General features: G+C 32.3%; 2 protein-coding genes across 4 annotated transcripts; both read left to right on the top strand.

Moving 5' to 3' along the window:
* Positions 1–4,399: 4,399 nt before the first annotated feature.
* LOC122299610 (protein ENHANCED DISEASE RESISTANCE 4-like) lies at positions 4,400–9,853 on the top strand. Of its 2 annotated transcripts, none has more exons than XM_043110006.1 (6): positions 4,400–4,624; positions 4,777–4,930; positions 5,347–7,543; positions 7,954–8,014; positions 8,111–8,334; positions 9,395–9,853. In XM_043110006.1, the coding sequence occupies exons 2-6, from the start codon at positions 4,816–4,818 to the stop codon at positions 9,450–9,452; spliced, it is 2,655 nt and encodes an 884-aa protein (XP_042965940.1). In that variant the 5' UTR covers positions 4,400–4,624; positions 4,777–4,815; the 3' UTR covers positions 9,453–9,853. The 2 variants fall into 2 exon arrangements, with proteins under 2 accessions (XP_042965940.1, XP_042965932.1); XM_043109998.1 differs by having other exon boundaries at positions 4,401–4,642.
* A 5,248-nt stretch (positions 9,854–15,101) lies between these two features.
* LOC122299626 (protein trichome birefringence-like 25) lies at positions 15,102–19,745 on the top strand. Of its 2 annotated transcripts, none has more exons than XM_043110026.1 (3): positions 15,102–15,863; positions 16,407–16,684; positions 18,516–19,745. In XM_043110026.1, exons 1-3 carry the CDS (start codon positions 15,617–15,619, stop codon positions 19,308–19,310), a joined length of 1,320 nt encoding a protein of 439 aa, XP_042965960.1. In that variant the 5' UTR covers positions 15,102–15,616; the 3' UTR covers positions 19,311–19,745. The 2 variants fall into 2 exon arrangements, with proteins under 2 accessions (XP_042965960.1, XP_042965952.1); XM_043110018.1 differs by having other exon boundaries at positions 15,104–15,863; positions 16,401–16,684.
* The last annotated feature ends 5,976 nt before the right edge of the window (positions 19,746–25,721 follow it).

Consider the following 25,721-nt stretch of genomic DNA (forward strand, 5'->3'; position numbering starts at 1 on the left):
AAATCGGATCCTTAAAAGGAAAAAAATAAATAAAAATCAAATCTTAGATCATCTACCACAAACCAGCTTCAATGACATTAAAAAAAAAAAAAAAAACCATCGCTGCAGAAAACAAATAGTTGTGATTAAATGTAAAAGAGCATCCTTGTGATTAAAGCCAATAAAACAAGCATTCTCAAAATTGAAGGCTGAAGGCCTAAGCAAACAACAAACAAATTCTAGATTTAGAGGCTGGTGCGGTTGTCCTACAGAGAAGAAGAAAAGGCGTGCGTCAAAGGCTTACCCCAGGAAAAACAGAGGCACCATGGGAAAAGTGAAGCGACGGAGCTGGGCTACCCGAGGCGATGGCCTTCATTTGAGAGCTTATGAAGATGGCAAAGAGCTCTGTTGAAGGAGGAGGATCCTCTTACTCTGACTTGAATGCCTTGATTAAAGATTTGAGCTCGCAAGCCATTGCTGGTGAAGCCACCGAGGATGGAAAGAAAGAAAAGAAATGCATGCTGGAGGGCATATAAGGAAAAAAATCGAGCAAGGGTCTTCTTCATTTTTCCTCTTGGATTTCATTTTCGAGACGAAAAGAAAGATCCGAAGACTTAAAGAAGAGAGAAGACAAAAAGATAGATAAGGAAAGGAGTTTGGTTTTGGAGAGATAAAAAATGAGAATATGCAGAATAGAAGACGTAAAGGTGAAAGAAATTAAGGAGAAGAACTGACATAGATCCCATCAATTTATACGGCGTTAAATAAAACAGTAAAAATAAACGGAAAAACAAGAAAATAAGAATTGCTGTCAAGTGACCATTAGATAGACATTTTTTATAATAGAGAGATATTAAAAAGTAATTTTCTTTAATAAAACCACCTCATTTTAGCTTAGTTTATTTTTTAAAAAATAAAATGACATCATTTTAGGAAGAACTCTCCAAAATAACATCGCTACAAGGTTAGTTTTTTTTTTCTAAGAAACCTCACCCTCCCCCCACCCTTGCAACGTCTCTCTCCCTTTCCTCTCTCCGCCTCTCTACTTGTCTCCCAAAACCACGCAGTCCTGCCGTCTGTTGCTATCTCTTCCTTCCTCCTTCTCTTTAGCACCCTCAGCCTCCCAACCTCAGGTATTTCTCTCTCTCTCTCTCTCTCTCTCTCTCTCTCTACCAGAGTTTGGTGTTGGATTTTAACTTTTATTTTGTTGGTTTTGGGCAAGGTGGGCCGATAGACGAGGGCACCCTCAGGAAGGATAGTGTTGAGGTTTGGGGGCACAAATTGTCCCCCTCCCTCGCCCATGCAGGGGCAAGGTTGGGACTAGGATAGCCCCAATCCAAGAGGTGCAGGTAGTACCAATAATAGTTTTGACCAAGGAAGTGACATAAAATGAGGAAATAGCTAGACTAATGAGGGGAGCATGCCATCATCAAGAGGAGACACAATTAGCACGAAGGGATTTCTTCTAAGTTACTAAACCATCTTCATTTTCTTCAACCTTTCATTCATCATTGGAAACACTATAATAAAGAACATGTAATGTCAAAAAAGCTTGTATCATCATCATACATAGTGAATTTAATCTCCAAAAGACCTATGAACATAAGTTTTACTGTTGAATCACGTAAATCTCAATGCCTTTTTTTATATATTTTGCGCACATTTATTTAACAATCCATTTATAAACAATACATTAGTGTCACCTATTGGAAAAATGCACCAACAAAAACTATTTATAAAAAACTATATTAGTAAAGAGTAATGCTGCATATAGTCATAAAGTGAACAAGTACTATGCAATCATTTTTAAAAAAATGTGAAATCAACTATTAAAAAATTAATTTTTTTTCAAATTGATTCTGTATTTATTTACTTTTTTCAAAAAGATTGTATGACGCTTATGTACTTCACAACTGTAAATATTATTTCTAATCAATAAATATTAAAACTAACTTTTACAAGACTTTTCATCTCATCTCATCTAATCATTATAACTTTTTTTAATTTTTATATAAAATAAAATAAATAATTCAATTTTTTTTTAAATTTTAATATAAAAATAATATTTAAATAATATATTTAAATAATATTTTATATAATTTTTAATTTTAACCTTAACTTATTTCAACTCGTATATGGAAACAAACTAAGCTACACTGATTTTAGCATTCACCGAATCTCCACGCATCATCATGGATCATTCAAGTTGAATACAATTGTCAATTGGTGTTCATCCCGATGGGAAAAATGAACATCAATCTTTTTCAACCTCCACCCACCGAATGAGAATGTTAGAAAAATTGATATTATCATAAAATATTCAAACTCAGGTGCTCAAAAGTCAAAAAAAATGACAGTGAATGAGTGGGAGGGAGGGAAGAAAATGATGGCACAGAACAAAGGAAAGGAGGGACCAGAGAAGAAGTAGGTGTGGGGGCAACGAATCATAGGGCAGCAGTCAGTCAGAAAATCCAGAGTTATTGTCAGCCTTTTATAGTCATTGACGCGGCTGCGTCTCTTCCCTTTTCCTCTTTAAAACTATTTAGTGCATTTACACGCCTTTTCATAACGGCCAAAACCAGGCTTTTTTTCCTCTCATCACTCTCCAACGTTAAAGCGCAAAAAAGATAAAGATAAAGAAAAAGAAAATTAGAGACTCCTCAGAGACTGCCAATAAAGTTAAAGTGCAACGAGCGAAAACACAAAAAGGATTCGAAGAAATTAACAAAGTGAAATTTGGGCTTTCCAATCTATATTTTTTTTCCCACTCAGCCAGCATCTGTGTTTTATTTTAGGGTTAAATTCATGTATTTTTTTTATCTACTTTTTAAGCTTTGACTGTTTTATATTTTTGATCAAATACTGCTAGGGTTCCGGCCAGCCAGGAACGTGTTCCCAAGTCCAAATTCTTTCTTCTTCTTTTTTTTTTTTTCTTTTTTTATTCATAGATTTTTAACATTTTAAAATATTTTTAAAAAATATAAAAAAATATATTTTTAAATAATTTTATGCATCAATATGCGCACTCGTCCAATGTGATTGGTCAAAAAATTAAATTTTAATGAAAATATTATCAATTTAAATTTTAAATATGATAAAATTAATATTGATATGTAGATTGATAAGTGAATATGTTTGTACATAACAAAACTCAAAAAAAAAAATCAATATACTAATAATTATTTCCTTAATTAGTAACTAAAAGAAAAAAATTAAATACATGAAGGGTTAAAATAAAATGGTAAAATAGAGGGATAAAGTAGCATTATTCATTTTCATCTTAGATTATAAATTCAACATGTTATTTCTCAACAAATTCTTAAATAGCCCCTACCAATTAATGCGTAGTTTAAGATTTTTATAAGTCCATGTGTAAATATAATACTAGTGTGAAACTCATTATAATTTTTAAAAAAGTTAGAATATCATAAATTTTTTTATGATAGTTGGTGTGGAATGTGTTCATATTAACAAGGTGTTTGATGCGTCAAAATAAAATTTGTAAATGGATATTATTTTTTGGGTAATCATATCTTTACACCTTACTTACTACTGGTTACTATCCAGTTATTTCTTTTCTCATTTTGTTATTTGAATGTGGATTAAAAATTCTAAAACATGATCTTTTTGTATAATTTAAAAGAAAATAATTTCAATCAATCAGCGTAATCATATAAATTGATGAAAAATAATTTTAATTGTATAAAAATTGACTCAGAGAGTGAAAGAATATCAAGTTTTATCAAATTGAATTTATTTTTTTAATTAATTTATATTATTATATTAGTTGATTGAATTTATTTCTAGATTTTACAAGAAGGTTATGATTTAAGATTTTTAATCGAGATTTAAAGAGCAAAAGAAAAATAACAAATATTTGTTAAAACAATCATATTAAAACAATACATGTTAAAAATAAGATTGTAGATATATGAAAGAATTTATAAAACGAAATCCAAATTGTTTTAAACAATTGAAAAATAATATTAAAATCATTAATATTCTATGAATATTGAACTTACTATATTAATTATCTTGACTATTGAACACGAATGAAATACAAAGTAATGATTGAAAGTTAAATAGGTTAATTTTGAGTGAAAAACACAAGTGGAATATATGAAGTGAATTTTATAATATTTATTATGAGAAGAGAAATATAAAAAAAATTTTATAAAAATAAATTTAAAGACATGTTATGTATGATATGATGCGTTAGATTATAAAATTATTTTTATTATAAAATAAATATTAATAAATTCGTATAAAAGCATAAAGGGTTCCATTAGTTTCTTCTTTTTCTTTGCAGGCCAGACGCTATAAGGGCGATTCTCAAAAGGAAGTTGATGTGGCCAAGGTTTTCATTAGAAACGGAGTCGTTTTAACTTTTAATGGTTTCCTTAATCAAACGTCGTCGCCTTTTTGCCAAGAACTTGTCTTTCCCCAGTCAATATCTATTTCCATTTCCATACAACATTGACGAAGCCTGAGAACTCGCTGGCTCTCTCTCTCTCTCTCTCTCTCTCTCTGCAACTGCAACTCTTGCGCTTTAATCCGAAATCATGAACAGAGAACAATCTCAGTTTTCTCAGAGCACAACAGTTCTCAGTCTTCCTCTTCCCTCTATTTGATTCCTGAGAAAACTGTGGGTTAACCACTCAAGGTTTTTTCTTTTTTACCTGTAGAAAAAATTTACCCTTAGGTGTTGTCTCTTGTTTTGTTGTCTCCAGCAACCATTCGTTGACTATAAACAGTTTTACTCCATTTTAATATTTTATATTCCCTCTTTTTTGTTAGGTTTTTGGATTCGTTCGAATTTTCTTTTGGTTGTCAACAATGGCGGACTCGGCTAAAGTACGTCTGGTTCGTTGCCCAAAGTGCGAAAATCTCCTCCCGGAGCTCGCTGATTACTCTGTTTATCAGTGCGGTGGTTGTGGTGCTGTTCTTCGAGGTACTTTTCCACCTATTGAATGGTATTCTGCAACTGTTTATTATTGCTTTATGAGAAAATGAGTACAGAGAGAGGGAGAGGGAGGGAGAAATAGAGAGTGACATTGGGAACTATGCGCGTTTCAATTTCCTTAAAAGTCCTAAACTTCATAATATTTTTTGTATCTACCATTTCTCCGTAACTAAAATAACCCATGGGCAAGAAATTCCATCAGCACAACTATTAGCACAATAGGGTTTGGTTTTAAATTTTCTTGATGCCAAAATAAATCTGTAAGCTTTTGGTTTAAGATTTCAGTTACCATTTCCTTTGTTTGATCTGCAACCAGATAGAGCATGACCCGTTTTTCTTTCCGCCCCAAAATCTGTTTATTTATCCAAACGTTAATGTAATATACTTATATATTTACTCTGCAGCCAAAAAAAAGAATTGCGAAGTAGATGCTGCTTTGTCAGATAAGTCAGATGAAGAAAGGGTAGGCGGACTTTCTACAAAATCAGACATTTCCTTGGATAAAGAAGCGGTTAATTTGAGTGATGCTTCTGATACAGATGTTAAGCCAAATGGTGACTCTTTGAGATGTGGTCAAAGGGATTCAGAAAAGGATGATACAATGGGAAGGGATAAAGAGGAACGTAATTCAGAAATAAAATCTACGAGTGGGTTCCAAAGGTCAGGATGGATGTCTGATTGGAAGTTTGGGGAGAGCGATGAGATGGACGGGTTGCAAATAAACCATAAAAGTAATGTTGAGAGTGTGAGGTTGTCAACTTCAAACCATCCTGACGAGGGCCCATCAAATTACAATGTGGACTCTCCTTACAGCTATGGGGAACTGTCGAGGAATGATAATGACCCCGATCGGGTTAATAGGGTTATGTATCTTGAACAAGATCGAGCTGAACTTTTGAGGAAGCTGGATGAGCTAAAGGATCAACTTAGTCGGTCTTGTAGCGTGGTTGAGAAACCAAAAGAGAAGGTTCCTCTTGATGGTAGGACGGTTCATCCAGATCCTTATGGTGGCTGTGATAATTGGTTTCGAAATGGTCCTTCAGCATTGAATAGGGCTTCAATGCAGTTCACTGGGCATGATAAGCATGTGGCAGGACAACCTTATTCCAATTGTTGGCCTGATCCCTTTCCTTGTACAAACAGGCATGAAGTGGCTATGCATGGCTTCTACCCGTCAATGCACAATCCTAATCATAATCCTGTATTGGGAGATCCTTTTGGATCTCAAGGGCTGAGGAGAGCTTCACACCACTTACCTAGTCAATACCCACACCCACCATTGCATCCATACTTCTCTGGACAATATGTTGATCACAATCCAGAATCATTTGAGCCATACCAAACTAACTCAATGTTTCACCAGCCTTCTTGCTCTTGTTTACATTGCTATGACACACTTCAGCGAGTTTCAGCACCAGCCCCAGCCCCTTCTTTCTGCAATAAAAGATTTCCCAATGTCCCAAACCATCCTGTTATGTACCAACACGAGAAACCTGGGGCATTTGGTCAACTTGGTCACAATTCTACGATTCCTCCTCCGTCAAGCAATAGCGATCCACAACACCACACAAGATGGCCAAGCGACCTTAATTCGGAGATGGGTGGTTTTGTTTGCTGCCATCCTCGTAGGGTTGTGGTAGCTAGTGGTGCCCGCCATTGCCGTCCAATGGCAGGTGGTGCACCCTTCCTAACATGTTATAATTGCTTTAAGGTACTGCAATTGCCCAAGAAAGTGCCTGTTACTTTGAAGAAACAACAAAAAATGCGGTGTGGGGCCTGTTCTGCGGTAATCAATGTTGCTGTAATCGACAAGAAACTAGTCCTTTCGGTTCATGCGCAGACAAAGGATATTCCCATAGACTACGATGGCAGTTCTAGTGAACTGGTTAAAGGCTGTTCTTCACATTTCCATGGCCACATGAATAGGAACAAAGCAAATTTCTCTTCTGATGATTATGATGAATCTGATTACAACTTTCAGTCTATAGATGTAGAACCTGTTTCATTGTCTATGGGCATGGGTTCGAACTCAAACAAGGCTGGAGAGATGGGAAGCTTTCATTCTTCATCCCCAAGCCCCTCTGAGGATGAAAGTGGTCCAGAAGTCTTAATTGCTTCAAAAGACAACTCCACTCAGCAACCAACCAGAGTCATTCTATCTCCGCCACCTCCAGGTTCACCTCTTCAAGAACATTTTGACAATTCTTCTAATAACAATGTAGTGAACCGGTTTGCGAAAGGAAACAGAAGTAGTCGTTCAGACCAAGAGAAAGTGAAACCTAGCAAGGCTACCTCACGCCAGAATTCTTTGAAAGAGGCATCACATGCAACTGAGATGGATGTATCATTCAATGATTATACCAACACAGGTGTCTCTCAAGATTGTGGAGATGCAAACAGAGAAGATGATCGGCCAAGAAACAAAGGGAGTGAATCATTTTTTGCAAATATTATCAAGAAGAGCTTTAGGGATTTTTCCAGATCTAACCAAACAGATGAACGTAGCAGAAGTAATGTATCTGTAAATGGGCATCTCATACCAGAACGCGTTCTTAGGAAGGCTGAAAAGCGTGCTGGACCTATTCAACCTGGAAAATATTGGTAAGTATACATTCAAAAGCCTGTGTTGTGTCAATCCTTCAGACATGCATGCTTCAAATGAACACTATAATTTTGTTGTAGTACTGTATGGTGAGAAATATTACGGAGCCTATGCTAAGGGAAACAGTAACAAAGTTGTGTGATCAAGAATAACAGTAAAGACCAATAATGGTAATGCTTATGCCGAAAATGAATTTCATTGTGGGCTTTGGATTCAGCTAACTGTTTCCTCATTTGGATATTTGAAATCATAGAAATCCATCTGGCTTATAGAAATTGTATTTAATTCTTTTGCCTGGAAATCGAAATATTTTCTGTTGCAACTGCACTATCAACAGAATCGTGTACTTGTCTCTAATACTCCAGTTCTATTAATAAAACCTTTTTTCTTTCAATTTGTTAAAAACCAGGTATGACTCCCGAGCTGGATTCTGGGGTGTAATGGGTGGACCTTGTCTTGGAATCATTCCTGTAAGACCAACTGATTATAAAAACAGTATTTGAACACCAGTCATCTGTTGCCTGGTTTTGTTCCTGGTTGTATTGCTCATGATATCTCTCTTGCAGCCATTCATTGAAGAGTTCAATTATCCCATGCCAGATAATTGTGCTGGAGGAAATACTGGTGTTTTTGTAAATGGGAGAGAGCTTCACCAAAAAGATTTAGATTTGCTTGCTAATAGAGGGCTTCCAACTGCTAGAGATAGATCATACATCATTGAAATTTCTGGGAGTGTCCTGGATGAAGACAATGGTGAAGAGCTAGATGGCCTTGGCAAACTTGCCCCAACGTAAGTACCATTTTTTTGTGTGGATATTTCTCATCCTCAATTATGTTCAGCCATTAATTACTTGAAATATGCAAATTGCTGTAGTAATCTGCTCAGGATAATACTTACCAAAAAAAAAAAAAAATCTGTTTAGGATGACGATTCTTTCAATGCATGTCTGCTTAGATGAATTATCATTATTCAAGAATCGATGTTGCATTTTCACTTACTTCAAATATGAAGCAATAGCTAGAGGATCTAGGTTGGAGACAAATAAATAGTAAAACAATGAGGAAATCATCACTGTTTAATCAGAGATAGCAATTCTTGGTGACCCAAGGGCAGTAGAGATGGCTTGTTCAATAATTCAATTTGATGGGGGAGTAGATAAACAACTGCCGTAAAGATGGGTTATATAATCTTCTATATTCTTGGAAACATTTAACAGTTTTGTAAGATGTAAATAAAAGTTGAAATTTTGGTCATGCATACTCTAGAACATAGTTTTAACATCTATGCCAATGAGCTGGTTTTAGCATTTAGGAAATTTGGAATGAGATGAGAGGGAGGTCTTGTGTCCGAGACCCACAAGGGGGAGTGTGTGTTGAACTTGTTAAGAAAAAAGGGAAAAAATTATTTTGAGACAATTTTTCACGGTAGCATATGCATCATTCCATCTGCCGCATCATAGATCTGCTACATTCAGTTTATAATGTACTGCACCACGCCAGCCACTTGAGTGGCAGCAACATGTCAAGAAAACCAATTCTACTTTCTATTTTTGATGTCTTCTAAACCCTATTTTTGGCAAATGTGTTAAGAGTATATAATTTATTCATACCAATCCTATTATTCAATTGCATGAAAAGAAAAATGTCTGCTATTTCCGTTCTAGGGCTTACCTTACCCTCTCGAATTTTCTAAGGTCTTGGTATAATCTATTTTGCACTTTACAAGAACATCTAGCATTTCCGGTTGCCATGAATCTACAAATGTATAATATATATTCATCTGACATCTGAACACTTTGGTGAGTATCCAAGAACAACTCATAGCACGTCTGACTTGAAATTTTGAACAGGGTTGAGAAGGCAAAGCATGGATTTGGTATGAAGGCTCCTAGAGATCGTAGTCAATAGAAATCTCAAAGTTCTATTGCCACTTCTGACATGTTGGAAATATTAAGCCGTCCTGTGCCAGAGTTGGATAAAAGAAAAACTATCTTAACAAATTCTTTTGGAGGTTCTGCACGAAGTTTTCTCACCTTGATGGACGAGAATAATAAGATTATTGGATGATCGGTCCACCGCTGATGTCTGAAAGCCATATATCTACTGCTAAACATGGTGATGGTTGTCATGCCTGATTCATATGAAGGGATTGATTGTCTTGTTGCACACCACAGTTTTGTACTTTTATATGTAAATCACTTGGTTTGTTTTCCTTGACCTGATTTCATTTCTTTTTGTAAATTGTATTGTGTTATTTGTTGTTCTTGAGGTTGAAGTTTTACTTTGCAATGGTAAGGTCATATTAGTAATTCTGTTTCCCAGTTAATGGCATTATCCGATGAACAACTTGAAATAATTTCTCCTATGTTTTTTCTAGAGTTATATATAAAATTGATCCTCTCGCCTTTTTCTTATAAAACAAATTAAAACTACTATTATCTATAAATTACATTAATTGTGCGTAGGAGTAAAAGAAAGACTTGAGGACGTTCTATAACAAATATCACCGAAGAAAATCGATTCTAATATAGAGATTAATTCATTTATTCACAAAATATTAAAAAAATTACATTTTTTTCATGTGTAGTTTGTATTTATTTATTTTTTTTAAAATGATTATGTTGTACTCGTACATTCATGATTGCAACTATCATTTATTTTTTAACTATTATCATCTCTTGGCTTAGCTTTAAGTGATTAGCATAAACGTAAATAGTTTTTCAATTAAGTAAACTATTTTCCTAATTAGGAGGATTAATTTCTACAAATACAATGTGATTTTTCGTTATAATGGAAAATATCATATATTACATCCTTAATCTTATTTCTATCATATTATTTTAATATGAGATTGTTTATCAATCATTAACTTTGTTATCTTACAAAATAAGAGTTAATCTAACTATTGACAAACAATGTTACGGAAAATGTATAAATAGAAGCATTAATTCTATCTTATATTTCAAAATAGAAAATAGATTTTATTTTCTAAAACAGGTTTGAGCAGCCGAATTTACTCAAACCATACTCTAGTTTAAAGTTGGAATTTCTAAGGAGATATGGCGTACCAATCATTGGCCTATATGGTACAAACGCACAAAGTTCAATGTTTAGACACTGGGCCTAAAGTTCTATGGCCAATGTTTGGCCCACCTTTAATTCATGAGGCCCACCTATGGCCCTTTTCAAGTGGGCCCAAAAATAAAAGAAAGGAAAGAGATGCAAAAAGAGTCTGCTTTTTGAGATTGACTCGGTGAAATTGAACTCTTACAAAATTGAGACGGAAAACGCTTCTTTTAAAAGCTTTTTGCTTTCCCAATAAAAAGGATAGAACCTCGCTGTGCATGTCGGGGGAAAGCCAAGGAGGTACCCTCCCTGCCTGCATGTTGTTTGGTGAGCGCTCACACTTCCATGCTACCCTCTGGCAAGTTCGTTGCTGTTTCGTGTACGGTGGGTCAATCTTCTCGTTTTCTTTCCAGCCAAACAATGAACCCCTGCTCGATCTGTTCCAAGGAATTTAAACAAGGAGTAACCATATTAAATGTCAAAAAAACCATGGAATTAGAGAAAAGAAATAGAGATGATGATGATAAAGTTCTGCAGACTCCAATCAAATGCTTAGACGGTTGGATCATCGACGGGCGAAACAGTACAAACATTCTCAACATCACGTGAGATTCATTAACATTTAGAACTTGAAGTGCCGTTTATAGGAATACTCCCTATATATAGAAAGCAATGAAATGTTTTGGGTTTAGGCAAGAAGTGCAAATATTTGATAATTTTATTAGAAACCTATTTATTTAATTGAAATATCATTCTTTTGTAGCAACAAACAAAAATGCAAAGTTGCATGCTCTGATCTCCTCATGCGTACCAGTACTTCTTTGTTGTTACAAAAGCACCAAGACAAATCGTGAATCTAATCGTTATGGATGCTGTGAAAGAAATCAAGTGTTGAAAAGGAAAGGAAGTATGTGCATTTCTCACCCTTTGTATAAGATGTTCTTCCCTACTTACTCGGGAATGGGTGCAGGGTGACACTCGTTTTTTCCCATTTAGAATTTTTCTAATTAATATTAATTTTTTTAATTATTTGATTTCTTTAAAATACTTTTACATATTAACTCAAAAAGCAAAAAAATGCGATGTTTCTATTTTTAAAAATCTTTACATGTTTGTTAATCGACAAGTCATGTCAAGCTATTGTTCTTCATGTAATATTCAAGTTGTTTACAAATTCGGTCTCGTTTAGTTATACAGATGAGACGAAATGAGATGAAATAAAATTAAAAATTGAATAAAATATTATTAGAATATAATTTTTATTTTAAAATTTGAAAAAATTAAATTATTAATTATATTTTGTGTGAGAGTTTAAAAAAATATAATAATTATATGAGATGAGATGATTTGATCTGTGTAACTAAACCAGACCTAATTTAGATAGAAAAAATTCCACTTTTTATAGTTGATGGACCAATCAATCCTTTATTTATTTATTTTGGGTAAGTACAATATGTACATTAAGCAAACAACAATCACTACTTTAACAATCAATTTCTTGGACCTGCATGGACGTCGGACACTAGTTGAGATTAATTATCATTCCTGATATTAGTTTAAGCATCTTAATCAATGATTAAGGATGTTTAACATCTAAAATTATTTCCACTCTAGACGTTGTTGGGGGTGTGGTTGGTCTTCTACTTTGACTCATATGAACCCCATACCAAACCTCATACACTTGTACCATTTTAAATGTAAATGTTCCCATTATTCAAATTATTTAATCAAGGCGTTCAGATTTTTTTTTTTTTTTTTTAAATTTGATTAACCACCTAAGTGTAAGCGAAGTACTATAACTACAAAAAAAATTCCATAAAAATAAATTTATAAACTGACAAGACTTTATATATTACATTAGATCTAATTTACTATAAAAGTATTTTTACAATTTAACGTACCACATCAAATTATATCAATTTATAAATTTATTTTTATAAAATTTCTCTAAATGTAATATATGAGTAATGTTACTTTTTATCTTATCCAGTCATTCATAGTAACATTTCTTTGTGAACTAATTTCTTTTATTAACAATTTAAATGACACAAACTTCACTAAATGTGATTAAAAAAATAAAAATTAATATGAAAAGTATTATTAGAAGTGTTGAACTCAAGGTTTCAAATTTTGTGTAATTATATATCTACACATAGATTTTGATGATAACAAATGAATTCAAAGAATAAAAGAGCCTCAAACTCAAGTTATCTACACAATGGAGTCAAGCACATTAAGGAACCAAGTATGAATAAGAAGGGAACAAGTTCACATTAAAATAATAGAGTAATGTTGTAAATCTTTTAAAAATTCGAAATTAGGATTAAGGCTCAAAATTAATATTTATCATAAAGCATTAAAATACATTTTCTACATTGCATGAATATTTTAAAAATTAAATTTGAAAATTTTGAAAGACAATTGATTGTCATCTTTCACATGTGCATTATATGATTAAAGGTTTAAATTTTAAAAATATTAAAAATGATTGATTGTCATCTTTCACATGTGCGTGTTTTATTTGAATATTTTTAAAAATGATTGATACTTTTTTTGACTTATGGAAAAGGTAAATATTTTTGTTTGAATATTTTGAAAAGTAAAGTGTGTTCCTTTTATCATATGCAAAAAGTAAAAAGACTAGATTTGAAGTTTGTGAAAAGTAAAGTGTACTCCTTTTGTCATATACACAAAGTAAAAAGATTAGGTTTGAAATATTTGAAAAGTAAAGTGTGCTCCTTTTGTCATATGCCAAAAGTAAAAGATTAGGTTTGAAATTTTTGAAAAAATAAATGATGTTGTCTTTGACAATTGAAAAAGAAAAACTTTTTATTTGAATTTTTTAAAAAAGTGAATGATGTTGTTTTGACATGTGAATCCTTTTAAATTTGAATATGAAGTCTCATATATCTAGAAATAGATCATTTGATAGCTTCACATTTACAACATACAGAGTATACAACATTCATTAAAAACTTTCATTCTCTCTTCTCTAAGCATTGAGCCTTAATTCTTGTTCATTTTGAGAGAGATATAGTTTGCACTGTATTGTTCTTATTTCACTCATTAAGGAGTGTTTTTTGATAATCTACCCACTATTAGCACTTGTATCAGTAAAATGGTGTATATAACCCTTGTGCGTGTAGAAAGTTTTCTACACAGAAAATAGTTGAATCACCACGTGTAAGGTGATTGTAAGTGTAGAGGGTGTTCTACACTGTTCATTTGTAGCGGTATTGTTCAAACGTATAATAAGTTTTTATCTCCACCTAAAAGAGGTTGAATAGTGAATTTGGAGATCCTCAAGGGGTAGCTTGAGGCGAGGATGTAGGCAGTGGGGCCGAATCTCGTTAATATACTGAGTTTGCTTCTCTCTTACTCTTACTCTTTATATTTATTACTGTTTCGTATTTTGTTTATATTTTATATTGTATATTTGATTTATAATTATTATTTTTTTAAATACAACTCAATTCACCACCCCTCTTGTATTAGTGATCTGGGCAACAAGAAGGATCGGGATACTATACCGCTCAAACATATTTTTTTTTCTTTTCACATTTTTTAATATATTTAAATATTTTTAAAAAATAAAAAAATATATTAATACATTTAAAATCATTTCTTTAATTACTAAATAAAAAAATTTGACCGACAGTTAACTAGAGCGATCTAAGAGCATCCTCATCCCATCCCTATAATTTAACTCAAAATTACCTTTCCTCAAATTTTTCCCTAAATTTTATTCATCTTTCAAAAACCTCCTACATCTCATTCTTCATCCCCATCTCTATTCTATTAAATAATATTTTTCTATTATTTTTTTATTACTTTTTTCTTTCACTTCTATTTACAAATTTAACTACTCAATATGTTTTCTTATTTTTTGAACTATTACTCTAGTGAATATTTTAAACAAAAATTTAAATTATTTTTTGGTGAATATGATAATATTTTTAAAATTAATTTTTTTATATTTTCGTAATTAATTAAATTATTTTTAAAATTATTATTTAAAACTATAATAAATATGAATATGAGAGAAAGCGTAGATGATTGGAAAATTATTTATTTTATATATTAAAATAAAATATTGATAAAAATGATTTAGGGAATGAATAGTGAGTCCTCAAATATGGCGACTTACTGTTTATTCCCTAAACTTTTTTCCTAAAATAGGAATCCGGATGTAGAGATATTTTGATCAAAACTTCATAATAAATTCTAAATTATGAAAAATCCGATACTTTGAGACACCATATGTGAATTCTCTAACTCAGACAGCATACAAACTTTTTCCCTTATTAGAAATATTGATATATATTTTTAATGATTAATATTATTAATGGGGTGGGAGAGTTGGTCCACCTACGATGTTAACATTATAAAGCAGTCAGATATAATTTAAGTTGCAGACAGCTGTGCTTGAGCTATCCAATATGCATCTGCTACTTATTTATATTTGAAAAAGAAGCTACCCATCAATGCACTAAAATGTTCAGACGACAAAGAATGCATGTGCTTCAGATCCATCATGATCATGATGTTTCTGTTTGTTGCCTTTTCCAACTTGCTACCAAAACAATCAGAGCAAACAACATACTTGGATATGGACTGTGTGACAAATATTCTCTGCTCAGCTGCAGATGCATGGGTTGGTGCCAAAAACTTTTTATAACGATTGTCTTTGCCTTAACAGTCTCGGTGGCCGTCAATGGCTTCATAAATCTTTGGAGGTTGAGATTCCGACGGGTTTAACGTATCTAACACGAAGCAACTGTCTTTATATCCACTCGGCGACAGCTAGCTGCTAGGGAGGGAAAAGACAACACACCTACACGTCCTTGTAATAAAACCTTCTCTCGAGTCTAACCTTGATAATTAAAGAGTTTTTCATGCTAAAACACCGATTTTTCTGTTGGGAAAAGTAATGCCACTTCGTTTTTCTTTTTTCGTTCTTCTTTCTGTATCTGCTCGAAGATTTTCTTGGTCTTTCTGACACGAAAATGGCGAAGGAAACGAAACTGTTATCACTCCAGAAACACAATCATGTCTTTGTGAAGTTTGCCATCTCGTTTCTCGTATTGGGTCTTGCTTTCGGCCTTTTATCCTCTGATTCTATCAGGATTGTTTCAAACATTGAGATAGCCCCTCTTGCAGAGGAAAAAACAGAGTCCCCTGTTGTTTCTCTTCCCATTCAAGCGCCTGTTTCTTCTCCATTCCCTCAAAATGAAAGCTACACATCTGAGAATGGTAAGGAAGTTTTCGATCTTTTTAATATATATGTTTTTGTTCATGTTAAGATGAATGATTAACTTATAAATGCCTTTCTTGAATCTCCTTATGAATCTTTATTTGCTATTTAGGAATGGGAACCTTTTGTTTTAGATTTCAAACTTTTCTGCGAAAAGAGTTGATGTTTTCTTATAATCTATCAAATTTACTGAACTGGAAAGTTCAAGTCAAGAGGTCATTAGAGGGAGAGAACACATTTTTTTTAGTACTTCTTCCTGTTTTTAACATCTTTCTGTGAGGTGAAATTGATGCAATTCACATTGCAGTACAGCCAGATCATTCAGCTCAACTACTCACTGGTTCTTCAGTTGTTGGGCACCAAGAAACTTGTGTAGTTCATGCTAATTTATATCTGAAATCTATCTCCAAGAATGTATATGAAAGTGGTTTCTTGTTTCAGTTTAATTCCTTAATACTGTTGGATCTGCTAACTGTTGCCCACCATGATCTTCTATCATACATGAATTTCTATTGATTTTAATTTACGCAATATAGTTTCAGTAAAATGTGATATATTCAAGGGAGATTGGATAGCTGAGCAATCAGGCCCAGCTTACACCAATGAGAGCTGCCATGTGATTGAAGATCATCAAAATTGTATGAGGAATGGACGGCCAGATTCAGGTTATCTTTACTGGAGGTGGAATCCAAGGGACTGTGAATTACCAAGGTTCAATTCCCACAGATTTCTAGACCTTATGAGGGATAAATCTTGGGCCTTTATTGGTGATTCCATCTCCCGTAACCATGTGCAGTCTTTACTCTGTATCCTCTCTCAGGTACACTTTTCATTGATCATTCATGTAGATTTCGCTAATTGATTGCTTAATGCTTAAGCATTGTAATAATCACATGTGGTGTATGCTATGTCCTCACAATGTTAAAGAGTAAAAAAGCTTTAGCATCTCTAACATAATCTCCCTCTCATTACAATGTACTGTTGTGATATTATTTATCAAACACTAGATTAGTTTACGTCTGGTATGCACAGAAGTGCTGGACTGACCTTTCATGGTGCTGGCTAGAGACTTTCCTCTTTCTACGTTAAAACGCTGGCAAGTGCTACCTTTTTTATTTAAAAAATATTAAATTTATTTCAAAAAATTTATAAAAAATTTAATTTTTACATGCCGGTTATTAATATAAAAATTATAAATTTAAAATTTAAAATCTAAATATTTAAAAAATTAATAAAATAATTATTATACATAAAATTATAAATAAAAATATTAGGACATGTGTATCCTTCTTGTTTTTCGAGTCGTTTTATTTGCTAGTAGACCATAAGGGTACTGTCATAATCCAAGATTCCAACCTCAGCCATCATTTCATTTGTGGAGCACAGCTGTCCCTTTTACGTTAGACTACTGCCCTGAAGAGGTTGTGCTGTCTTGTCTTGGCTAAGCAGGTTTACCCAGTGGACTAGCTTTCTCATGAAAATCAATAATTAGTTGTGGGGGCATTATTTATTGGTTGGTGATAGGTTTCATTATGGAGAAATTAAAAAGATAATCAATCTTGTTAATGATTACTTTGAAATATGTTGAAGTGACATTGAGATTCAAACGTAAACTGGTCGGATTGTTATCACAAATCATTTCAATTAAAAGATTGAGTTAATGTACCGTCCAGCTTATACTGCTGGATTCAGGTTTTTTTTTTTTATTTAATTTTTTTTATTTTTTAATATATTTAAATATTTTAAAAAATAAAAAAATATATCAATATATTTAAAATCACTTTCTTAATTATTAAATAATAAAAAATTTACATAAAGGTTTATCTTAGACAGCATAGTAGTTTTTCCCCCAACTCAATTTATTTTATCATTATAATTTTTTTAAATCTTCATATAAAATAAAACAAATAATTTAAAATTTTCAAATACTAAAATAAAAATAATATCAAAAAAATATATTCTAATAATATTTTATTCAACTTTCAACTTTAATCTCATTTATACAGACAAACTTAAAGGAAAATAAAAAAACAAGTATACCAACTAGACAGCTTATATAACTATTGCAAATTTGCAATAATGCTAAACCCCTCAGTGAATTGTTTCGAGGATGGTCACTAATTTTTTTACTTAATGATTAAAAAAGTATTTTTTAATAATATTGTGAATTTTTTTTTTAAATGTCTAAGAGTATAAAAAAATGCATGTATGAAAAAAAAAAACAAAAAACAAATAGGCATTTTTCTTTATCGGTGACAATTGAAGTTCTAGCACGACTCATAACTACTGATAGTGTTCTCTAAGTTCTCATTTCTCCTAATGTGGATCCTTTTTCACCATCTTTTGTGCACAATCTAAGTAGCGTTTATCCATAAAAAGGGTTTACACGACTGTGAAAAAATGCAAAGTGGGATAGGTCTCTCTTATTTGTATGATTGTATCATCCTTTTAAAAGAACTGTGGTAAAGATACACTTCGGACCTACTGCCAGTACCTTACATGATTGCTTAGTTTTGCTGTCTGAAGAAGTTTCCATTGATGTTTTGTTGGTTCTAGTCTTCTAGAGCCTCGGATACATATCCTTCTATCAATTTTTAACAATTGGTCCTACATATTATGCAACTAATCAAGTCCGTGATTGTGTTCCCCAGGTAGAACAAGCTGTTGAGGTCTACCACGACGAGGAATACAGATCCAAAAGATGGCATTTTGCTGCTCACAACTTCACGCTTTCAGTAATATGGACTCCTTTCCTCGTTAAAGCAGCAATCTTCGAGGACATGAACGGTGTTTCTTCATCAGAAATCCAGATTTACCTTGACAAACTTGACGAAAAATGGACCGATCAATACAAGAACTTTGATTACGTGGTGATTGCCGGTGGGAAATGGTTTCTCAAAACAGCAATTTACCATGAGAACAACACCATCGCAGGCTGTCATTACTGCCCTGGAAAGAACTTAACAGAGCTAGGATTTGACTATGCATACCGCAAGGCACTTCAGCTAGTTCTCAATTTTGTAATGCGTTATGAGTACCATAACCACAAGCCATTTGTCTTCTTCAGAACTACCACACCTGATCACTTTGAGAATGGAGAGTGGTTCAGCGGAGGGTACTGCAATCGAACAGTGCCATTCAAGGATGGCGAGATTGAGATTAGAGATGTCGATACTATAATGCGTGACATCGAGTTGGAAGAAGTTGAGAAGGCCGCTGGAGTAGGGTCTAAAAATGGGGCGATTTTGAAGCTGTTAGATACAACCCGCCTTTCGGTACTACGGCCAGACGGGCACCCAGGACCCTACAGGAAATTCCATCCTTTTGGGAAAGATAAGAATGCTAAAGTTCAGAATGATTGCTTACATTGGTGCTTGCCAGGGCCAATTGACTCTTGGAATGACCTGGTGATGGAATTGCTAGTGAATGGTGAAAAATATAGATGACTGCTTTCTTTGTGTTTGGGATATCTGGGTTTTCGAGGTCCTTCTGATCTGGCTTCATCAATTTTGAATATTTGAGATGAGGCCCTGTTGCCATATGCACATATACCCTTCATTGTGTTTATCTCCGGTTGTTCTCTTTGCACGCTGATTTATCTGTGAAGCTGCTAGGAAGGCATTGGCCAAACTGCATTCTATTGGGAAGAGAACTTAAAAATGCGTTTGAATTGGTCTCATTGTATTATAGCATTAAATTTTGTTGTGCCATAGGTTACTTATTACACTTGTATTATTTTCGGTGAATATCTATTGTTAACTAAAACAAAAACCAGCATAGGACAGAGGGAAACAAAGTCAATACTGCTGGTTTGTAAATTTTGAATACGGAAGGCTAACAGTTATGATAATGAATGAAGGCCTTGCTGTTGCAAGAGACAATATACACAAAGTAACTATAAATGGGGTAGGGTTAGTGTTAATTAAAGCCCTAATCATTGAATCAAAATTCTAAGACGGATACTAATTTGGTTAAATTTTTAACATTTGGATCATAACATTCATTCATGCTTTCTCTTCAAATCCAATGTCTACGGATGTTGCTCTATCGCACTAATATGATTGTAGACTTTTCTCTTTTAACGGCTTTATTCATCTATTAGTATTTAATAACTTAACATCAAATCCACTCAAAGTATCAAGACATTTTAAACCAGCCTATAGTTTGCTCCATTTGTGACTTAAACTCGTAACATGATCTTTACTTTGATATCAATTATTAAAAGTTCAGCTACTAATTTAAAAGTCGTAGGTGCACGAGAGGATACTGACTAAAATAAGTTTTAAACCTCAGAGTCATAAAAATTTCATGTATTTCTTCTACTTGAGGCAACCAAATTTTTGAACTTTCTTTTTGGTCGTGAGAAGCTCATTCTTCCCAAGTTGAATCAGCCCCAGAAGACTTTTCAGTTTACCCTTCCTAATAATTTATTAGCAATGAGAATTAAAACCGTATCAACAGGATTTCAACCACTTCTGTTCAATATAGCTATATATTATGTTATAAACCTGAACTTGAACTTACAGGCCCAAAACAAGTAACACATCTTCAACGTAGGTACTATAAATAAAATGGATAAAGAGTAATTTAGATACAATTTTAGAATGTGCAAGTATTGTGTATTGGTTTTGGAAAAAAAAAAGAAAGAGGAGCTTGTTATTAAAAAAATAATTTTTTTCCCTTTTCATATGAATCTTAAATTTACTCAATTTTTTAAAAATAAGTGAGTAGAATTTATGCATTCTAAGACTAGAAATAAAATTTCTCATAGATAGGTAAATGAATCAACAAATATTATGAATGCATTAAAAATGATAGACCTGGTACATGAATGAAAACCATAATCTAGTTATTGTAAGCCTACTTTTGACATAAGGTTGGCAAGTCGTTTACAAAAAGTTAAAATTTTGAAGAATAGAAATCTAGTTAAAATCCAATGCAGTAAACTTTCAAGAGTGTTGATACATATATAGCTAAGAGGTGTAACCAAACAATGCCTTATACAAAAGGCAAGTACTTTATTTTAATGTTTTCTTTTCTAATTCAAAAATAAGAAATTGTGAATATATGGAATTTTGATTTAGAGGTGCTCACACTTGCTATCGGTTTGGTGTGATAGGATTTGAATTAATTATCTCGGGACTTTTTATTGGTGAAATTTAAAGAGTAAAACTTTTATTTGCAATCACATTTACTTACTTTTTGTTCACTTTATTAATGTGATTGGCTACATCACTTTTTTTAATATAAAATAATTATTTTGGTCAATCACATTAATGAAGTGTATGAAGAGTATGTAAAAATGACTGTATATAACAAAACTCAAGACATTATTCATCAATCTTGATAATTGTTATCTTAATAAATAAGAGAGAGATATTATATCAATATAATAAAATAGGAGTGAAACGAGTATAATAGAATTATTCTACTCTCAAACTGGTATATAGAGCAAACCAACCACATCAGTTAAATGGTAAGATTTGTTTTACAAAATTCAAATTTTAAAATTTATCTTTCAAATTAAATTATGTCATATAAGCACTTTATTATATATACTCTATACATTGACTTGATAATAGAATTTTTCTATAGCAAAAATTAAAGTTGGCAAGCTTTACAATTAAGAAGATCTCTGATGGAAATGGATATTAATGCTAACATGTCAAACTTGCCTCCAATGAAACAAACACCCTAAATGCATGAAACAGAAGTCATGATTATACTATCTATTTTTTCCAAACTGTGGTGCCTTTCTTTTTATGTGAGAGGAACTCTTGAAAACTGCATTATCCATTGAAATAGTTAGTCAAGAGTTCTTAATACAAAAGAGCATTCACATTCGGTTCCCTAAAGTTTTATTTAAATTTTAGTTAGAAATGACACTCCCAATTTTATTCATCTTTAAAAAAACCTGCTACATATCATTCCCAATCGTTTTTCTATTCTGTTAAAATAATATTCTTCTATTATTTATTTCTTACTTTTTTCTCCCTCTTTAATTTTTATACTTAACTACTAACTCTTTTGTCTTATTCTCTTATTGTCAAATATCACATCTTACTAATTTTATAAATACTTATAAAAATTTTTTTCCTGGATATAGTAATATTTTTCAAATCAACATCATTATTAAACATAATAATTTTTTTAATATGTACATTTTCCAACACGACAATATTTTTTAATACGATTTTGTCTACATATATAATAGTAATATTTGTTTTGCATTTGTCTAACGGTAACATTGTTTTCATTTTCATATAATGGTAATATTTTTTCCCTTTTGTCTAATGATAATATCTATCTCCGTATGGACGATAACATTTTTTGTTCTTTTTCTAATTGTAACATTTTTTATTATTTCTCCAACGGTAACATTTTTTGTCATTTATACCGTGGTAACATTTTTTATCTTATATGTAACAATAACTTTTTCCTATATAAATATACCTTCTGCTTGCATTCACATTCTCAAAAACTGAAACTAAACATTTTTCCCTCATCTCTCACCCCCTTCATCAAAAGGCTTATTCATTCTTTCGCAAATTGCTCACATACTTATCATTTGAAAATGAGTTGGATGCTATTCTTAATGACGAGACCAATGGAAAGTCATCGAGACATTGTGGCAATCATCAACATTATAACTTTATTCGGCGTGATCATATTTAAGGGCATGAGTATCTTTTTTGTGACTATTTCGTAGAAAATCTAGTATATCACTCGAATTTATTTTGAATGATATTTCAAATGAGTTGTCTCTATTTCTCCATTTTCTAAATGAGGTAGAGACTTACGAGTCATACTTCTTCTAGAAAAGAGATAATGCTGGAAGACTCGATTTATCTTCTATACAAAAGATAACTTCAACACTTAGAATGCTGACGTATGGTATTACTAGATATTTTATGGATGAATACATAAGTATTAGAGAAAGCACAATAATGGGGAGCCTCAAAAAAATTGTGAAGACAATCGTAAGTATTTTTTTAAATGAATATTTGCGGTCTCCAAATGCCAATCATATTATTCGATTGCTTGCGGTTGGTGAACAACGAGGATTTCCAGGAATGGTCAGAAGTATTGATTGCATGCATTGGATGTAGAAAAATTGTCCTATTGCTTAAAAAGGTATGTACTCCGGCCACATCTACAAACCAACTATTATTTTAGAAGTGGCTGTTTCATATGATCTTTGAATATGACAAGCATTTTTTGGTATGTCCGGTTCATATAACAATATTAATATGCTTGAGAGATCTTTTATTTTCATAGAACTTGTCCAAGGGTGTGCTCCTCCAGCTAATTGCTCAATCAATGACAATGACTAAATTATGGGCTACTAGCTTACAGATGGTATTTATCCAAAGTGGTCAACATTTGTGAAGATGATTCCATCTCCACAAGGGAATAAGAAAAAATTTACCTCACAAGAATCTGCAAGAAAAAATGTTGAACGTGCATTTGGGGTACTTCAACAACGATTTGTAATTATTTGTGGACCTTCACGAATATTCAAACTCAAGGAGCTAACAAATATAATAAAAGTATGTGTTATTCTACATAATATGATCATTAAGAACGAGCGTGATGATAATTACGGTCTGAACATGAAGCATGATCAAGTTGATGATGATATCCCGGATTTATCGTGCAATCCAACAAGCAAATTTATCGACTTCATTAAGCGACATCATGAAATTAGAAACAGCTCGACACATCATTAGCTCCAAACATATTTAATTGAACATTAATAGCAATTTTATTCCTAATAATAGAAGAGACTTTTCTCTCGGATATTTTCTCTTCTCGTTAGTAGTGACTAGTATGTGTTCCTGCTTCTTCAATTTCCATTCAAAAAACATGTTTTCTTCAAGAAAATGTTGATTATTGCTAGTTAGTTTCATTATCTGTAATTGTTTTAAATATTTGTAATGTCGAAAGTAATCAAGCAACATCTATTCATGTTACAGAAAATTGTTGTCCACATCTTTAAGTTCCTTTATTAAATACTAAGCAAAGTACAAAGTATAAAATATACAAACGTCCCAAATGTTTAACAATAACCCCCAACCTCAGTCTCAAAACTCAATTAAAATGCCAAGCAAATTATACAAATGTCCTCCTACTCAGATAAATAAATGAAGTAACAAATACTATGGATGCATTAAAAAAACCAGATCTGGTATATGAATGAAAACCATAACCCAATTATAGCAAACCTACTTTTGACATAAGGTTGGCAAGTCATTTACAAACATTTAAAACTTTGGAGAATTGAAATCCAATTTAGACCCGATGCAGTAAACTTCCAAGAGTGTTGATGCATAGCTAAAAAGTGTGACCATATAATGCCTTATAGAAAAGGAGCGTACTTTATTTTAATGTTTTTTTTTCTAGTTCAAAAATTAGAATGTGTGAATTTGTGAATGGTGATTTGGGTTAGTTTGGGTAGTGGAGTGTTCTAAGAAGACTCCATTACTATTTATTATTTTACTATTCACTACTATTCAATATTTTATCATTACTTTTCACTACTGTTCACAGAATATCTAAGATCACCTCACTACTCAAATGCAACGTAAAGGCATTCACACTTTCCATCAGTATGGTGTGATAGGATTGAAATTAATTATCTCGAGACTTTTCATTGGTGAAATTCAAAAAACTACCAGGAAGTTTATACTTGTTTTACTAAGCTATTTTATTCTTCATTTCAATTTGACTAGAAAATATTTGTAGTATTACCTTCATCCATCTTTCTAAGGTTTTCCAATAGCCAAACAAAGCATATTTACTTTCCTGCAAGTCCAAATTTAATAAAAGAATATTTGTGGGCATCAAGTTAGCAATGAGACTTATAAGAATATTGTATACCATGTTTCCTCTTATTCTTATCTTGTTGAGTTGCTTTTACATTATTCATCAATCTTTATATTTGTTATTTTAAAAAATAAGAGAGATATTATAATAATATAATATCAACATAGTATAATAGAAGCAAAATGAGGATAAAATATATAGTATAGAGTTATTATATTATCAAACTGATATGTAAAGCACATTAGCCATATCACGTAAATGGTAAGATTTAATTTGTAAAATTCAAATTTTTAAAATTTATCTTACAAATCAAATTGTGTTGTATAAGCACTTTATTAAATATGCTTTATACACTGGCTTGATAATAGAATTTTTCTATAGCAAAAATTAAAGTTAACAAGCTTTACAATCAAAAAGATTCTCGATGGAAATGGATATTAATGCTACTATGTCAAACTTGCCTCCAATGAAACAAACACCCTATACGCATAAAACAAAAGTCGTAAACATACTATCTATTGTTTCTAAAGTGTGGTGCCTTCCTTAAAGTCCTTTTCGAGGTGAGAGGAACTCTTAAAAACTACATTATCCATTAAAAAAGTCGGTCAATAGTTCTTAATATATAAAGCTCACTAAATCCTACCAGTTGTTGAAAGCTCTAAATATGATTATACAAGTATTACAATGAGATCCCATATCGTATTCATCTCTCTTTCATTCTCCTTTTCAGCAAAACCAAACCAGGTAACAATCTCCTCTGTCTCTCTCGCTCACTCTCATATGCATGTAAGTGGTGTTGTTATTTTGGCGACGAATTTTAGATTCAAATCTCACTTTCAACAAGGTTTGCTGTGATTCAATTTGGCTTTGGGAGCTATTTTGATTCCATGCATTTTGTTTTGACTCCGGTGTAATATTAGTTCTGGAATCTGAATTGTCGAGCTGTTTTTTTTTTTTTTATCTATTTGTTTATAGATTTGTTTTGGTGGGTTTTAGTCTTCTTGTTTCAAAAATTTGTTTGATTGAAAATC

This window comes from Carya illinoinensis, chromosome 2, assembly GCF_018687715.1.
Source record: "Carya illinoinensis cultivar Pawnee chromosome 2, C.illinoinensisPawnee_v1, whole genome shotgun sequence".
NCBI lineage: Eukaryota > Viridiplantae > Streptophyta > Magnoliopsida > Fagales > Juglandaceae > Carya > Carya illinoinensis.

What these genes read in the sequence shown, in the direction of transcription:
- LOC122299610 (XM_043110006.1), top strand. Translation starts at nt 4,816, where the DNA reads ATGGCGGACTCGGCTAAAGTACGTCTGGTTCGTTGCCCAAAGTGCGAA. An exon ending in ATTCAACCTGGAAAATATTG is followed by an intron (nt 7,544 to 7,953) that starts GTAAGTATACAT and finishes GTTAAAAACCAG; the next exon opens with GTATGACTCCCGAGCTGGAT. An exon ending in CTTGTCTTGGAATCATTCCT is followed by an intron (nt 8,015 to 8,110) that starts GTAAGACCAACT and finishes TCTCTCTTGCAG; the next exon opens with CCATTCATTGAAGAGTTCAA.
- LOC122299626 (XM_043110018.1), top strand. Translation starts at nt 15,617, where the DNA reads ATGGCGAAGGAAACGAAACTGTTATCACTCCAGAAACACAATCATGTC. An exon ending in AAGCTACACATCTGAGAATG is followed by an intron (nt 15,864 to 16,400) that starts GTAAGGAAGTTT and finishes TACGCAATATAG; the next exon opens with TTTCAGTAAAATGTGATATA. An exon ending in TACTCTGTATCCTCTCTCAG is followed by an intron (nt 16,685 to 18,515) that starts GTACACTTTTCA and finishes TGTGTTCCCCAG; the next exon opens with GTAGAACAAGCTGTTGAGGT.